This window comes from Neoarius graeffei, chromosome 1 (genome assembly GCF_027579695.1).
Source record: "Neoarius graeffei isolate fNeoGra1 chromosome 1, fNeoGra1.pri, whole genome shotgun sequence".
NCBI lineage: Eukaryota > Metazoa > Chordata > Actinopteri > Siluriformes > Ariidae > Neoarius > Neoarius graeffei.
Window position 1 is genome coordinate 75,542,033 of NC_083569.1, and position 18,618 is coordinate 75,560,650.

Sequence of the window (18,618 nt, forward strand, 5' to 3'; positions counted from 1 at the left end):
AACCCACGCGGACACGGGGAGAACATGCAAACTCCACACAGAAAGGCCCTCGCCGGCCCCGGGGCTCGAACCCAGGACCTTCTTGCTGTGAGGCGACAGCGCTAACCACTACACCACCGTGCCGCCCACTTTTTACAAATTTAAAAGAAAATAAATGCATACTCAATTGTATAAGATGATATATTTTACTTTTTCTTGCCAAGCATAAATCTATTAAAATTCAATTTTCCAAACCTTCTGATTAAATGAATCTTGCTGCGTGATATTGGACTCTGAATAACATGCCATATGGTATACTTGATTTTCACATATATTTTAAATTGTGTATTAATTTTCTAGTAAACCAGAGAAATTTTAAATTCTCACACCTCATTGGTCTGATCAATTATGAAAGTGTTGATTAATATATATTTGTTACTGCTTTGACAGTAGTTACAGCTGTAAACTTTATACGAATGCATTTGTTCTAATATACTTTGTTATTGTCAGAGGTAAGTCAGAAGTTTCTAAATAAAAAAACCTGAACATTGGCAAATTGCTGTGGTATATGAGGACTAAACACTATGGGAGGTGCTGTTATTGTAAATAACCATTATTGATTGTTTTTATAAATGATGTCCAATTAATGTAGTTTATTCCATATATGTACAATTCAGTGTATATGTTCTATACATTTCTAATATCAGACCATAATACCTAAGTAGGATAAGATGTCCTCAATCATGGATGGTTCAATGTAATTATGTTATTTTTAGCGGGTTTCTGTAGTTTAGTTTTCGCAAACTGCATTAAAAGAAACTCTTTCATGACTTAAAGGCTATGACTTTGATCAACATTTTCCCATATTTTTATTTTGTCTGTTTAAACTCACGGTGGTCCTGGTTCAGAATGTTGTTGGCTGTATGCAACTTGTGTCCTAATTTGTGGTTCGTTGTGATCTAGTGCAAGCTAAATTCTTTGTATTTTTCTCCAGCCTCATAAGAGACATAGCTAAGCTAGGATTTCATGTTTGAAGCTCAACTATTTTATGAATATTTCAAATGCTTATTCATGGGCAATTTACATAACACAGATACAATACAGTTGATCATCCATCCATCCATTATCCGTAACCGCTTATCCTGTGCAGGGTCGTGGGCAAGCTGGAGTCTTTCCCAGCTGACTATGGGCAAAAGGCGGGGTACAAGTTGCCTGATCAATCGCAGGGCTGACACATAGAGACAAACAACCATTCACACTCATATTCACACCTACGGTCAATTTAGAGCCACCAATTAACCTAACCTGCATGTCTGTGGGAGAAACCGGAGCACCCAGAGGAAACTCACACAGACACGGGGAGAACATGCAAACTCCACACAGAAAGGCCCCCGTTGCCCACTGGGCTTGAACCCAGAACCTTCTTGCTGTGAGGCGACAGCGGTAAGCACTATACCACCATGCCGCCCACAGTTGATTATGTGTCAAATAGCAATAGTTTGTGAAGTAAGTGCACTATAATGATGCTCATAAATGCCCATAAACTTCCCTTATTATGAGCATGTTATCTGAATCAATTTCATTGTCACTGTAATAAAAGTATTCTGTTAGTGTTATTAATATGGAATGATTTTTGATGGAAGACATGCCTTAAATAATTAAATGACAAATTCTGAATCGCACCACTGCCTCTACTGCGGTCTGACATCCACCCAAAATGTATGACTACATCACACTGTGATTTAATTGTACTCATCATGCAGTGATTTTATTTCACATATTTCATCATATCTCCCTGAACATAATTCATACGTTCCCAACTGAGACTTAAATACATTTTGGATGCATCATTCCCACTGTAGGTGCAATAGGCTTATCAAATCAGTCTCATGTAAAAAGGGATCAGTCTCATAAATTCATTAATCATTAATTCAAGTGTCTAATAGTTTATAGCTAAACTGTTAAAATCACTGGAATAACTTGGTGATGTTGCTATAGTTTATTGAGTACAGTAGTGTAGCTCTAATGTAATACGTTTACTCTAGATCTATAACATTCATATAACAACCAAATAGGTGAAGGCAATTAGAATACTTGTTTGGCAGTGGTTGGCATTCAGTGGATGTTATAACAATAAACAGGACACAGTTTATTCCAAAGATACCATTTATTGAAATAGCTGACATGAATTAGCAAATTAATATTGATCAGATATAGCAATAATAGTAGCCAAGGAATAATTCAATATAAAGGGTGATACAATGTATACAAATAAGAATCAGTAGTGTATATAATAATTAAGGCACTAATGGTGATCAGAAGTAATAAGTTATATGCCAGTGTTACAGTGTAGGGGCGAGTGGATGCTAAAATGTGAGAGGGAAATCACGTGTTTATGTGTGTGTGTGTGGGTGTGTGTATGAGTAGGTGTGTAAGAGTGTGTGTGTATGTATGAGTGTGTGTATGGAATGTGAATGGAATGTGCGAGCCTTGTGCCAGGCCATGCCCAGAGGGGGATGGTCAACACAGGGAGAGCGCGTGAAAAAGAGGAAACGTTCGATTCGATTACTGCCCGAATACCACCCGAAGTCTGGTCAGAAGGTGCCTCGAATGCTGTACAAATTCACCTCAAATGCAGTCAGAACGCTCCCAGAATAGCCGCCGAATATGTTTCAAATGTCTAAGAATTCAAAGAGAATGCAGCTCGAATACTTAGAATGTACTTCGAATATCCCAGAATATACGAAGAATTTTCATTCCGATGGCATTCCGGCTCATTCAAGGCACATTCGGGACATTCTGGCAGGATTTTAAGTGGCTTGCCATTTAAATTTTTTCCTCGAACGTGATCAGAATGTTTCGAATGCTATTGGAATGCTGTAAGAATATTTAGAATGCAGTCAGAATGCAGTTAGAATACACGTCAAATGCCGTTCGATATTTCTCCTCTTTGAATGCACCTCGAATGTTTTGGGCATGAGCAAAACATTCGGGCCGGCCACAAGAATGGGCCCGAATGTTTGGAATGCACTGAGAATGCAGTCAGAATTTTTAGAATGCACGTCAAATATCCTGGAATATATGAAGAATTTTCATTCAGTCCTGGGTTTGAGCCCAGCAGCCGGCGAGGGCCTTTCTGTGTGGAGTTTGCATGTCCTCCCCATGTCTGTGTAGGTTTCCTCCGGGTGCTCCAGTTTCCCCCACAGTCCAAAGACATGCAGGTTAGGTTAATTGGTGACTCTAAATTGACCGTAGGTGTGAATGTGAGTGTGAACGGTTGTTTGTCTTTGTGTCAGCCCTGCGATAACCTGGCGACTTGTCCAGGGTGTACTCCACCTCTCGCCTATAGTCAGCTGGGATAGGCTCCAGCTTGCCTGCAACCCTGTAGAACAGGATAAGCGGCTACAGATAATGGATGGATGGATGTTTGAAGTGAACATTACCTGAATCTCTTGATCTGTAGCTGCATGATTTTATGCATTGTGTTGCTGTCAAGGGATTGGCTGATTAGATAACTGCATAAAACAGTAGGTATGGGGTGTTCCTAATAAAGTGGCCAGTGAGTGTATAGTGACACGGCATGACTGGTTGAGTATAAGATGCAGGGCTTCTGGTTAGGACAGAAAAGAGAGTGATAAAATAAGAGGAAGAAGAGATAGAGTCCATTGGGGATATGAAGGAGAATGCTTGGTGAAGATAGAGGAAACAGGGAGAGGGAGAGGACCAGCAAGGTGATTGGGACGTACACTGTGTGTGTGTGTGTGTGTGTGTGTGTGTGTGTGTGTGTGTGTGTGTGTGTGTGTGTGTGTGAGAGAGAGAGAGAGAGAGAGAGAGAGACAGGCAGAATGTTTGAGAGAGATAGTGTGAGCATGTGGAAAAGAGGAGTGTTTAAACAGAGGGGAGAGGGACAGCAGCCAGATAGGATGACATTTACGGAGTGGTGGCAATGGAGAAGGCATGAAGGTTAAAGCAATTTCCCAGTAACACCAGTGGTGACACTTACTGTCAGGCCTCATGAGCAGTATGACACACAGCCCATGTCTGTCTGCTTCACTGAATCTTCCACAAAGCCTCAGCGAGGTCAGAGGTGTGAAGCAGAACATTTATTTAAAGGCGACTACGGCCGGTGCAGCCCTGACTACCTATCAGAAAGTATACTGAGGCCACTGTTGCAAGGTTGTGTACTGTATGTCTTGATAAATGCTTAATAGGCTGAGAAGTTATTGCCTCTTTTACTCTATTCCTCCTGTGTATACGAGCATGTATGACAGATGCAGGCTAATCACGCTGATTTAGTGTAATCTCGCTCATTTTGAGAGACAATCCTTCTCTTCCTTGCCTCAGCGACATTGACTTAATCTTGTTAAAACATACAAAATGTGGCCAGTGATCGCTCAGATTAAAATAAAGCATGCTGTTTCTCAGCTTTCTTCCACTGGACACCTTTCACACCGTCTGTCATAGTGCTGTTAGTCTGACAGTTTAGGCACTTTGGATGGGAATTGGTTTTAACCTCGAAGAATAAACCTTTTCTACTCTTGATTTGTTTCTCATTCTATAATTGCATTTATAATCACAGGCAATTGCTTTTACACTACCTCAAAAACTCCATCAAAATGCAGCAATAAAATTCAATATTTGAGTGAATCAAATATCCCACTGCAATATCTTGCTGTTTGTTCATTTAATGCAAACTAGTTCTGGCGGACAGCACATCCTGAGGGAAAATCTTCTTTGAAGACCCTAACACAACTAGACAACTCATAAGACTGTGCTTCTCTGGGACTCTATAGAACATTCAAGTACAATGTGTTTGAATGGGATGAAAGAGTAATGCTCACTGGACAACAGGATTTTAACACATCATTTTATGTCCTACTTGGACGCTGTAGATCTCTGGCTGTTAATGGGAGTGAGGCGGGTGGGTTTTGCAGAGAAAAAAAAAAATCCCATTGCACCCTTCATTTGTCCCACCCAGATGCATAGATTCTCTTTATGATGATTGGGAGATCTCTCAAAAGGGCAGAACCTCATGATCTACTCCCAGTGACTGAAATGGTAATGAACATTACTGACATTGCAAACATATCCATGCCAGTCAGAATCACTTGAAGCTGTAGTAGAGGTTAGTTGAGTTTTCTAATCCAAAACAGTTTGGGATTAGAAAACTCTTTAAAAAAACAAACAAACAAACAAACAAACAAACAAACAAACAAACAAACAAAACTAGTATGAGCACTAGCATGAAAGTATTTTTTCGAAAATTATTTTTTAGAAAAAAAATTACAAAATAAATAAATTAATAAAAATAAATAAATAAAAATTAAAATAAATTATAAATATTTATAAATAAAAAAAATAATTATTTTTATTTTAAATGTATAAATTGTAAACTTAAATATATAAATTATACATTATAAATGTATTTATAAATAAAACATAAATAACATTTTTAGTTTTTTTTTTAGAAAAAAAACCCTAGAATATTGTTTTTTTTCCGCGTGGGTTTCCTCCGGGTGCTCCGGTTTCCCCCACAGTCCAAAGACATGCAGGTTAGGTTAACTGGTGACTCTAAATTGACCGTAGGTGTGAATGTGAGTGTGAATGATTGTCTGTGTCTATGTGTCAGCCCTGTGATGACCTGGCGACTTGTCCAGGGTGTACCCCGCCTTTTGCCCGTAGTCAGCTGGGATAGGCTCCAGCTTGCCTGCGACCCTGTAGAACAGGATAAAGTGGCTAGAGATAATAAGATGAGATATTGTTTTTTTCTTTATAACTTGTACATATTGTAAATAAACTCTACATATAACATTTTGTTTGATTTGCATCAATTTGTGTAATTTGTTGCCGATAAGTGTCTACCTAGCCGTCACTCCCTTCTTCAGCAAGCAATTTAGTGTCACATTCGCACACACGGGCGCATGAAGTATGCAGTGTGCACCTCAGACTGCAACTCATGCACAGTGCCATGCTCAAGCTCTTTCGGACTAATTGCCATGCACCTGCTGCTGATCAGAGCACAATCACAGTGCATGCATATATGGATTCTCAGTATCACACAGACTTTGCAAAATATACTGTATGCTCTGTACCCTGTGTATGAAGTTACCAAGCCTTTATATTCTGTATTGCTACTCTGGCTTAGACTCTAACCTTGGCATGGACTCTGGCATTAGCATGGGCATGAACCTGGACATGCGCTTGGACTCAGGTATGGACATGGGCTTGGACTCTGGCTTAGACTCTGACATTGACGTGGACTCTGGCATGAGTATGGTGTCTGGCATCAGCATGGGCTCTAGCTTAGGCATAAGCAGGGAATTCAGGCTCAGACATGAGCTTATAGACAGGTATGGGCTTGGTTTTGGTCATGGCGTACTCGCTGAAGCCTGGTGGTGAAGTGAAGGTCTTGTTCTCCCTGAGCTCTGGAGTGGAGGCTGCCCTGTCAGCCTGTGGTGTGAGCTCTAAAGCAAGCTTTGAAGCGGAGACGACCTTGTCAGGCTCTGGTGCGAGCTCTGGAGCGAAGGCCTCCCTGTCTGCCTCTATGTTGACCTCAGGAGGGAGATCTAGAGCAGAGGCCTTCCCATCTGCTGCCATGTCGGCTTCTGGAGTACCAGCCCCCTCAAAAATGTCTAGGGGATCCTCCTACCCTACAGCCTGGAACAAGAATTTGAGCATGTTGCTGAAAGACGTGGAGTCTTGGAGGTATGGGTACTCTATTGTGAGGAGGTATTTGACCTACTGGCATGCTGGTCCAGTGACCCACTAAATCATACATTCCATCCAGACCTTCTTGGCAGGCTTAGGCTCCACCAAGTCCTCGGAGAAGAGTCTGCACTGTCATAAAAATCCACTGGGCAATTCGTCTATGCCATCATAGGGTGCCTTAATGTACAACCCTAGCCGCTGGATGAACCATACCGATTCCAGTTTAGGTACCCTGGATCTGGCATGGTGTTGTGCAGCATGTCTGCTCTCTTTTCTGTTATATCTATGTGGTCAGCAAAGTATTCTGTCATGTAAGTGGTGATAGACAGATATAATTGCAGAAAGCTCTTTATTAACAGCACACTGGCAAACAGATCCAAAACGTTATACAAAATCATCATCAAAAACAAGCAGTGGTCAGGCAAGGCACAAACAGAACATCAGAGGCACACACAAAAAAGAGAAACCAAATAAACTGATCAGCAGCAGGTGCATAGCAATTAGTCCTAAAGAGCTTGATCGAGACACTCCGTGCAAGTTGTAGTCTGTGGTGCGCGCTGCACGCTCTGTGTGCCAGTGCATGTGGATGTGACATTTACAGTAGCTGCCTTTTGGCACAAAATGGCAGGCACTGCTAATGTTGACCTGATTTTAGAAGTATTTTGATGCTCAAATCTATGAGGAATAAGGAAACAAAAAAATAATAATAATAAAGCTCCTTTCAGCTCTCTTGGTATCGGAAAATTGATTGGCTATGTTTATTATTTGTCTTATGTGGATTGTCTGTCATACAAATATCTGTGAATGAGCTGTTACTGTAGAAACAATAAGGTACTAGGACAAGTACATTAATATGATTGTACATAACAGACAGTTGTTCTGCTCCTATTTTAAAACCACCACTGATTTGCATGCACAGTACTAATCCAAGCATGATGAGATAATTCATGTGGAGGTAAACACTACAATATCTGGACAGACTGCAGAAGGAAACCATTATGTGATAAACAGACATTTAAAAAAATCCTCATATAACTACAGGCTTACAGTATATGAGGATGACTTAAGTGCATGTAAATGCATCTGATTTTGTGTTCATTATTTTGCAGAAATGAAGACATGGTCAGGATGTGGCGCATTCAGAGTGCATAGTGAAGGTTTATTCAGACCTCATATGTCTCATCTCTCATCTCATTATCTCTAGCCGCTTTATCCTGTTCTACAGGGTCGCAGGCAAGCTGGAGCCTATCCCAGCTGACTACGGGCGAGAGGCGGGGTACACCCTGGACAAGTCGCCAGGTCATCACAGGGCTGACACATAGACACAGACAACCATTCACACTCACATTCACACCTACGGTCAATTTAGAGTCACCAGTTAACCTAACCTGCATGTCTTTGGACTGTGGGGGAAACCGGAGCACCCGGAGGAAACCCACGCGGACATGGGGAGAACATGCAAACTCCGCACAGAAAGGCCCTCGCCGGCCACGGGGCTCGAACCTGGACCTTCTTGCTGTGAGCCGACAGCGCTAACCACTACACCACCGTGCCGCCCGACCTCATACAGTGGGGCAAAAAAGTATTTAGTCAGTCACCAATTGTGCAAGTTCTCCCACTTAAAAAGATGAGAGAGGCCTGTAATTTTCATCATAGGTATACCTCAACTATGAGAGACAAAATGAGAAAAAAAAATCCAGAAAATCACATTGTCTGATTTATAAAGAATTTATTTGCAAATTATGGTGGAAAATAAGTATTTGGTCAATAACAAAAGTTTATCTCAATACTTTGTTATATACCCTTTGTTGGCAATGACAGAGGTCAAACATTTTCTGTAAGTCTTCACAAGGTTTTCACACACTGTTGCTGGTATTTTGGCCCATTCCTCCATGCAGATCTCCTCTAGAGCAGTGATGTTTTGGGGCTGTCGCTGGGCAACACGGACATTCAACTCCCTCCAAAGATTTTCTATGGGGTTGAGATCTGGAGACTGGCTAGGCCACTCCAGGACCTTGAAATGCTTCTTACGAAGCCACTCCTTCGTTGCCCGGGCGGTGTGCTTGGGATCACTGTCATGCTGAAAGACCCAGCCACGTTTCATGCAATGCCCTTGCTGATGGAAGAAGGTTTTCACTCAAAATCTCACGATACATGGCCCCATTCATTCTTTCCTTTACACGGATCAGTCATCCTGGTCCCTTTGCAGAAAAACAGCCCCAAAGCATGATGTTTCCACCCCCATGCTTCACAGTAGGTATGGTGTTCTTTGGATGCAACTCAGCATTATTTCTCCTCCAAACACAACAAGTTGAGTTTTTACCAAAAAGTTCTATTTTGGTTTCATCTGACCATATGACATTCTCCCAATCCTCTTCTGGATCATCCAAATGCTCTCTAGCAAACTTCAGATGGGCCTGGACATGTACTGGCTTAAGCAGGGGGACACATCTGGCACTGCAGGATTTGAGTCCCTGGCAGCGTAGTGTGTTACTGATGGTAGCCTTTGTTACTTTGGTCCCAGTTCTCTGCAGGTCATTCACTAGGTCCCCCCGTGTGGTTCTGGGATTTTTGCTCACCGTTCTTGTGATCATTTTGACCCCACAGGGTGAGATCTTGCATGGAGCCCCAGATCGAGGGAGATTATCAGTGGTCTTGTATGTCTTCCATTTTCTAATAATTGCTCCCACAGTTGATTTCTTCACACCAAGCTGCTTACCTATTGCAGATTCAGTCTTCCCAGCCTGGTGCAGGTCTACAATTTTGTTTCTGGTGTCCTTTGACAGCTCTTTGGTCTTGGCCATAGTGGAGTTTGGAGTGTGACTGTTTGAGGTTGTGACAGGTGTCTTTTATACTGATAACGAGTTCAAACAGGTGCCATTAATACAGGTAACGAGTGGAGGACAGAGGAGCCTCTTAAAGAAGAAGTTACAGGTCTGTAAGAGCCAGAAATCTTGCTTGTTTGTAGGTGACCAAACACTTATTTTACCGAGGAATTTACCAATTAATTCTTTAAAAATCCTACAATGTGATTTCCTGGATTCTTTCCCCCCATTCTGTCTCTCATAGTTGAAGTGTACCTATGATGAAAATTACAGGCCTCTCTCATCTTTTTAAGTGGGAGAACTTGCACAATTGGTGGCTGACTAAATACTTTTTTGCCCCACTGTATGTAATTATGGAATTAAATGTTATTAAGGCAGTTACAAGAGAGAGGTGGAGTCTGCCTAAAACAGACAGAAATGTTTTAGACAATTAGTTATGTGTGATTTTGACCTGGAATTAAGCACATTTTCTTGTGAGATATCAGCTTGAGCAAGAACAGCATTAAAGGTGACATACTCCTTTTCCACCACAAGTTGCCACAGTTCCCTGAGGTCTTACTGAAATGTCTGTAACATGCATTGGTCATAATACCATAACGATGAAACACCACAGCTCCTTTCTCATCCTGTCTAAACAGCTCTGTTCAAAATGGCTGATTTGAATGCCTATTCCTTTAAATGATAAAGAGACACTGCTCACCCCACCCCCTCTTTCACTGACCAGTCAGGTAGCACGTTCCTCATGAATATTAATTTGCTAAATCCATGAGTGGAGACACTCAGATGAGGGGGCTGCATAATTCTAATGAGTTCATTCGCTAATGATTCTAATGAGCTTTGTGGCTTGGCAGGCACTCCAGATACCCAAATGTACCGTATGTACGTTAGCACTGAAAATATGAGTTTTTCATAATATGTCACCTTTAAGTATCGTGCCCTGGCTGATATTTTGATGCAACCACAATATATCACGCTGAACTTCATCTTTTGGGCTTTAAAATACACAAAAAATTATGAAAGCCAATATTAAATACATAAATATGACACAGTTAATTAATGATCATCCCTTCACATTTTATTAAAACTTTTTTTTCTGCAGCAGAGGAGACATTTTAATCAGAGACATTGCTTGCCACAAAGACTGAATTTATAATATATTAAATTATGAATTAAATTAAAGTGAGCTGTAGGCAGAGAAGATGAATGCTCAGTCAGCTTTTCCTTCAAACAGAGGGCATGTTTTCTTTACAGAAAAGTGTGACAAATTAAACAAAACTTTAGCATTATTTCATTAACTGAACAACTCAAAAGAGAAATATAAAGGTGTGATAATACAACCTAAATCCCCAAACACACTACAATTTCATGGCCTTGATTTGGTATCTCATGGCTGCATTCATTTGTATGCACAATTAACCATCAACTATTTTCTCAAACTTTGGGGCTGAAAGGCAAGTTCTTGTGTTTAAAAGCAGTGGTCTAGACCTTAATGGGGAAAGAAAAGAAAAAAAAAACCTTTCCTCTGATGCGCTTTACAAAAGTAAAATCCGAAAACCTTTGATGAACAAATTACATGCAGATAATTTTAATAATAATGTGAACTGGGTACACAGGTAATCGCATTAAGCAGCTATTGAACCTCCCTCTGAAAATATTGACATAACGTCTTGGCTTAAGTTTCCAAGTCTGAATACAGCCATATACGAATAAATGCCATGATGATTCATACTCAGGGAAAGGGAGAAAAAACTATGAACTGTTATTCTCATATTCAGCAGAAGACATATCACTTTATCTTTTTAGGTTTCATTTATCTTTTTTGCCTTCTTTTTCTCTCCAACCTTCCTTCACTCTTGGCTTCTGACTGAGGCTTTTTCAAAGCACAGATATAACTACAAACTGTGTGTGTGTGTGTGTGTGTGTGGAGAGAGAGAGAGAGAGAGAGAGAGAGAGGTTGGGTCTTATTTGCATTCATAGCCACTTGCCAACTCAGCTACAGCAGGAACTGAAGAGACACCCTTTGAGCAGCAGAGAGAGAAAAAAGGAAGAAAAGCATGCAGGGGAGCAAGAGGGACAAGTGAATGAAGACACACAGCATGAGATGGCAATAATGCTTGTGGATATATGCGAGTGTGTTTGTGAGAAAAAAATAAAACGATAGAGATGGCACAAATGAGACAGAGAGAATAGAAAGAAGCAGTTTGGGAAACCATTCCAAAGCAAGGCCTGGAATAACCTGAGTGCCTTACAGCATCGACAAGAGTCTGAGTTTCTCTCGTTTCTATTTCTATGCAACCTTCATCTCACAAAAAAACTGCTAGGATGTTATGGCCTCGTTGCTCAACCTGTAAAAATGAGACACTGGTAGAAATTTGCCCACCAATAGAGACTTTCAAATTCTTTTTCTATCATAGTGGAGAAAACTACAAAGGCAACTGCTGTAATGGCTCTAAAACAGTACTTTTCTCAAAACTGCTGCACATAGCTGTTGTGTTGTGGACAGAAGGTGTTCCAAAGCTTTAAGGATGGTTTATGCTTTCCGAGTGTACCACATCTGACATAACTTGATCTTTTTGAACACAAACTAGTTACAAAATGCCTATTTACAACAACTGTGATTGGGACAATGTCTATTGTTAAAAATGTTATATATTAGTGGACACCTGACCATCACACAGAGATGTGGTTCTTCCCAAACTGCTGTCACAAAATGGAAGCACACAATTGTCTTGAATGTCTTTGTATGCTGTAGCATTACAATTTTTCCTTCACTGGAACGAAGGGGTGCAAACATATTCCAGTATGATAATGCCCCTGTATGATCTGAGATCCATGCAGACATGGTTTGCTATGGATTGGAGTGGAAGAAATCAAGTGGCCTGCACAGAGCCCTGACCTCAACCCCACTGAACACCTCACATCAACTTCTCACTCAATATCAGTGCTTGACTTCAGTGATGTTCTTGTGGCTAAAAGGGCAAATCCCCACAGCCATGTTCCAAAATCTAGTCAAAAACCTTCCCAGAAGAGTGGAGGTTGTTATAACCGCAAAGGGGGACTAACAGATTTGTAGTACTCGAGTCTAGGACTTGGATTCGAGTCCAACTCGTGCCCTAATTTTAAGGACTCGTGACTTGACTTGGACTTGAGCACTGATGACTCTGACTCAAACTTGTGCATTAACTGTGGACTCGTAAATTGGAGACGAGGACTCGGATTTTTTCTTTATTTTTTGTAACATGCCATAATAATTTGGCATAAGATATTTATATCTATATTAATTCCTGTACTAATTTTGTGCAAGAGAATGCACATTCACCTGTTCATATGTCATGTTCAGGAACAAACTAGTGTTAATGGCGCTAAAATGCCTGGAGAGAACGCCCCTAGGATTGTCCGCTTTGCTTATACAGACTTCTCATGCAGTGGGAAAAAAATGCACTGCTCTGTGTTCCATATGTAGAAGAACTATCGAGGAGACGATGGGGACAACCTCAAACTTCAACCATCATTTGATAAGACTCCACCCAGAGAAGTAAATGGCACACTATGTTCATTGCTCTGTTGAGAGCGGATGAACTAGCTTGTGTTAACCCTCTCTCGTTATTTGCCCTGTTGATAGTGGGAGGGGGGGGGCTTGCTGACCGATGAACTAGCTAGTGTTAACCCTCTCTCATGTTATTTGCCCTGTTGACAGTGGGCGGGGCTTGCTGAGCAATGAACAAGCTTTTTATCTGTAGTCTATTAACCAAAATGGGGCAGTCAAGTGGTAATGTTAGTCCAACACAGTAGCAGAGATGGTTTCACATAAAGGCAGCAGCAGCCACCATCAAATGGTGTGGTTGGAGTCTTGTTCTCAGATTTGACTCGAACTCAGATCAATAGTGGACTCGATTCGGACTCGACTTGAAATTTTTTTTAATGACTTGGACTTGACTCGGACTTGAACACTGGGGACTTGAGACTGGACTTGGACTCGAGGTTTAGTGACTTGACTATAACACTGGGGACTAATATCTGGAATGCGATGTTCAAAAAGCACATATGGATGTGATAGACAGGTTTCCCCAAACTTTTGGCCATGTAGTCTGTTTTTGTACTGATGCTCTGACTGGTTTGTGGTAAAGAAACTTATATGCTCTAAGTAGCTTTTTTTTCCCTTTTTTTTTGTTAAATATATTCTCTCCTACAACATGCTACATTGCATTTCATTACAGTTAAAATTTCTTGCTTGGGAAACTTTGTTTGTTAAAGACTCCAGTAACTTGGTTGATTAATTGTAAAAGATCTTTCAACAGGCACTTTAAAGCCCAGTGCACACACGTGACTTCTCATCACAAGCGTATTGTGATTTTTGGACGCAAGTTTCCCCTCTCAGGTAGCTGCGTGTGCACGTTATCTGTGACCAGTGGGCAATTTGGGGAGGGGGATGCAAGTCATATGGAAATCACATGACTACTTAGCGGACGGGGATTGGCTTAGCCTTTGGAGGTGATCACGTCATTATCGCAAAGACACGCACACGCGGCGACATCTCTGCAACAAGTCAACTGGGGATTTTTTGTCATGGAATATCAATGTTTGATACCTATGATCTGTCACAAGCAACAAAAAAAAAATCGCCATCACAAATATCTGCACACAAAGCAATTTTTCACTTGCGTCAAAAAGTTGCATGACCAAGTGACGGAAAATCACCCATGTGCTCCGGGCTTAAGGTTGTACTTCCATAAAAAATGCAGAAACTGTATACATATAGTCATGTTACTGGACAATATTTCTCACACACACACACACACACACACACACACACACACACACCTTTTAGTACAAAATAACTCTCACAGCATCTTATTCATTTCACAGTCTTATTTATCCAATAAAGGTCAGATTTTCCTAAACATTTTGTAACTGCATAATCCTCAAACACTCTTCTTCTTGCATCTTTATTCACTCAGTGCATTTACATGCACATCCAAATTGAGCTACTGTCGGTAATCGAGCTAAGGATCCCAGCAGGAGTGCCAGAGAAATCCAATCCTACATGCACACAAGGAAATCAAGCTATTGTGTGAGGTACATTGTGCACCTGAGCCACAGGTGGCGCTACACGCCCCATCGTGCTGGTACACTTCCGGTTGTCGTCATGAAGAAGAGCTATTCGAGAGTATAAACAAAGTTATCGGTTCCGTGTTCACAAGAAGAGTGTTTGTATGTACGAACAGAAGTGTTCCTAATAAAATGGCCACTAAGTTGAAGTTGATCTGTAATGGTGAACATATTAACTGTTAGCCTGCTAACATGCTAATAACTTACCAACTCATTGGAAATGGGTGCGTACATGCCCAGACACAAGTGTTCCTAATAAAGTGGCGGCTAAGGTGAAGTGTCATGCCGACCGAGGCTGTTGTGTTTCCCGCTTGTGGTCTCGTCACTTCCGGAAGGGGCAGTGCTGAAGTAAGTAGCTCGACTACGTAGCTCGATAGAGTTTACATGCACTAAGTAGCTTGGCTACAATCACATAATCTAGGTCGCGTAGCTCGATTACGAGAAATCCAGTTCGGTTCGATTTCAGCCGAGCTAAGGTGTTTCCATGGCATTTAGAACTTCGATTTCAGTCGAGCTACGGCAGAAATTCGATTTTCTCTATGTGCATGTAAATGCACTGACTTTTCTCTCAAATAGCCATCATCAGTGCAGGTACCTGTACTTTTAGCTCTGACACTAATTACAAAAGCACTATCCACACACAGTCAGGCACTACCTCAAAATGCTCCTTCATTTCCCTGCCAGGAAAAAAAAGATCTCTCCATTCCCTCAGCAAATACGGTATATCCTTTTCTGTCATATGAAAGAGTGAATTCCATCCCAGTACATTCACCATTACTAGACTTGCAATCCTTATAAGAACCTTCAGACATGAGAAAATGTAAATATAGTGCCACCTTGAAATGAAGTTAAAGGAGAAAAAAGATGGAAAAAGTTATTAGAACATTGGCAAAGCTTTGAACCTTCTTAGGAACACTGTGAAATCCATTATAACAAAGTGGAAAAAATATGGCAAAATATTACACTGAAGGGATGACAGGGCTCACAATCTGAAATTCACAGATCCGGCATCCATAGAGAGTCACTAGAAGGAAGACACTTCTGAGAAAAGCCATATTAGAAAATGTGAGAGCTTTTGGAAAAAGATTTTGTGATCTGATGAGACTAAAGTTGAGCCATTTAGTCTAAAGCCAAAGTATAATGGTTGGGGCACACCAAATACAGCCCAACTCCCAGATAACATCATTCCAGTGATCAAAAACTGTACTGGTAGCACAATAGTCGACAGTTGCTTTTCAGCAGCAGGAACTGGAAAGCTTGTTGCCAGCTTCAATGGAGACAGAAATAAGCAAATTGTTGAGTAGAACCTGTTGCAGTCAGCTGAGCAGAGCTTGTTCCAGTCAGCCTGACATGTGCATTCATGGCGGATACCAGTAAAGATACCTTTACTGGTATCTGATGTCTGGCTGTTAGAACATCAGTGGTTTCCTTCTTTTTCAGGACATTCCAAATTTTTGTATTGGCTATTCCCAATGCTTGTGCAATGTAGACATTCAGAGATATTATTTGTTTAAATATTCAATTTAACAGGGCACACCTGGACAATGTCACATGTTCCAATATTTTTCATCACTTGACAAATGGATGGGTTCAAACAAAATGTGCCATTTTCAAAGTTGTTTAACGCATCTACACATAAATATTAGGACATGAAAGCTGAAATTCTGACCGATAATCTCATATTCATCATTTTACTCTTAACCCCAAACATCTTCAGTGTACAGCAATATTCTGTATTAGGAGGGGACTGTATGTGTTTCAACATGGAAATTGGCCAAAGTACAGGACAAAAAATATAAAGGAATGGCTTGGAAGAAAAAGAAGTGTTTTGGAATGCTGGCTAAAACAGAAAGGTGTCAGCATTAACTTTTTCAGCAGTTTGTACTACAGTAGCTCTTCTGTAGGATGAGACTACATGGGCGAGCCTTCATGCCCCAGGCGAATCAATGAGCCTTCAACACCCATGACCCTGTTCACTGGTTGTCCTTCATTGGACCACTTTTACTAACCACAGCATACCAGGAACACCCCACGAGATGTGCCATTTTGGAGATGCTCAGACTATCATCCAGCTATCACAATTTGTCCCTTGTCAAAGTCACTCAGATCCTTACACTTGCCCATTTTTCCTGCTTCCAACACATCAACTTCAAGAACTGACTGTTCTCTTGCTGCCTAATATATCCCACCCCTTGACAGGTGCCATTGTAATGAGATAATCAATGTTATTCACTTCACCTGTCAGTGTTTTAATGTTATGGCTGATCAGTGTATACTGTACATACAACACCAATTATTGGTATTAAAAACTATTTATATATAGTTTTTATTAATTTAACCTATATTCTTTCGTTTAGTTTTTATCAATTTAATTAACATTGCTTAGTTTAGTTTTGATCATATATATATATGCATACACACACACACATACATATACACATAAGTGGTAAGTGGCAGAATTGCTTCACCTGAGTGTGATTAATCTATGTTTTGTGTGTGTTCTCCCCAGTAAACCGGGCTATTTAAGGAGGGAGAGCGAGAGCAGAGGAGCTCTCTCCACAACCCGAGGACCGGAATGTGTGGGCGTGCGTGTGTGGCTGAGAGAGAAACGCTTCCACTGAAAAGTGAAAATAAAAGAGTTTTTTGCGAACTCAGTCTCTGTCCTGCCGTCCTCTGTGCTCCACCCACATCTAGCGAACCTTACAGTGGTGCCGAAACCCGGGATCGTGGAGCACCTGTCCTGCAGCCCCATGGAATCCTCCCCGTTCGCGGACTTGATCCACGGCTCAGCAGAGCCAGCACCAGGCACTCGTCACGCTCCGGAAGGAGCAGGAGCAGCGCTTCGAAGCCCTGGTGCTGGCTCAACAGGAAGACCGAGAGGCGTTCCGGCGCCTCCTCGCGTCGGCGGGGTCCACCAGCGCCCCGGCCGCGGGCCCATCTCCCATCACCTTGACTAAGATGGGCCCGCAGGACGACCCCGAGGCATTCATCGCGTTGTTCGAACAGGTCGCCGAAGCCTCGGGGTGGCCGATGGAGCAGCGCGCGGCGCGCCTCCTCCCCCTCCTGACGGGAGAGGCGCAGTTAGCCGCACTACAGCTCCCCGCCGACCACCGGCTGGCCTACGCCGACCTTCGCCGGGCTGTCCTCCAGCGCATGGGGCGCACGCCGGAGCAGCAGCGCCAGCGCTTCCGCGCGCTGCGAATGGAGGAAGTCGGCAGCCCATTCGCGTTCGGCCAGCAGCTCCGGGACGCCTGCTGGCGGTGGCTGAGGGCCGAAGATCGCGACGCCGAAGGGATCATCGACCAGGTGGCGCTGGAACAGTTCATCGCCTGCCTACCCGCCGGAACCGCGGAGTGGGTCCAGTGCCACCGCCCGGCGTCGCTGGATCAGGCCGTAGGACTGGCGGAGGATCATCTGGCGGCTGTCCCGGCGGCAGGACAATGGCTGTCATCATCTTCTCTCTCCTCTTCTCTCTCTCTCTTCCCCCTCCTCCCGTGTCCCGTCCTCGCCCCATTCCCCCACCACGGAGGCGGGGGCCGGCTCCACCCCAGCCAGCCCGCCGCACCCGTGGTGCCCTCCCGTTTCTCCCTTCTGTGTCTGTCTCTCCCCCCCCTCAGGTGAGTGACCCTCAAACCACAGCTGCAGAGGGGAGGCCCGGGCCGGTTTGCTGGCGCTGCGGGGAACCGGGCCACCTGCAGCAACAGTGTGTCGCGATGGAGGTGGGGGCGGTGGTGCGGATCCCCGACGCGCCAGAGGCTGCCCTCGATCAGGCCGGAGCATATCGCATACCGGTAAGTGTACAAGGGGCGACATATCAGGCGTTGGTGGATTCGGGTTGCAACCAGACCTCGATCCGCCAAAGCCTGGTGCAAGACGAGGCATTGGGGGGAGCACAAGGGGTGAAGGTGTTGTGTGTGCACAGGGATGTTCACTGCTACCCGTTGGTGTCGGTCCACATACATTTCAGAGGGGACAAATCCATAGTAAAGGCGGCGGT

General features: G+C 42.7%; 1 protein-coding gene across 6 annotated transcripts in view; it reads right to left on the reverse strand.

Annotated features, from left to right (window-relative positions):
• Positions 1–18,618, reverse strand: part of nlgn2a (neuroligin 2a) — a 302,180-nt gene that overhangs the window by 260,526 nt on the left and 23,036 nt on the right. The window contains exon 2 of one of the 6 annotated variants that reach the window (XM_060926868.1): positions 2,020–2,026. The exons of 4 other annotated variants lie outside the window; for them this stretch is intronic. In XM_060926868.1, coding sequence (XP_060782851.1) covers positions 2,020–2,026 — 7 coding nt within the window. Of the gene's footprint in view, positions 1–2,019; positions 2,027–18,066; positions 18,095–18,618 lie in introns of all 6 variants that reach the window. One more of the 6 variants, XM_060926684.1, reaches the window with a different exon arrangement.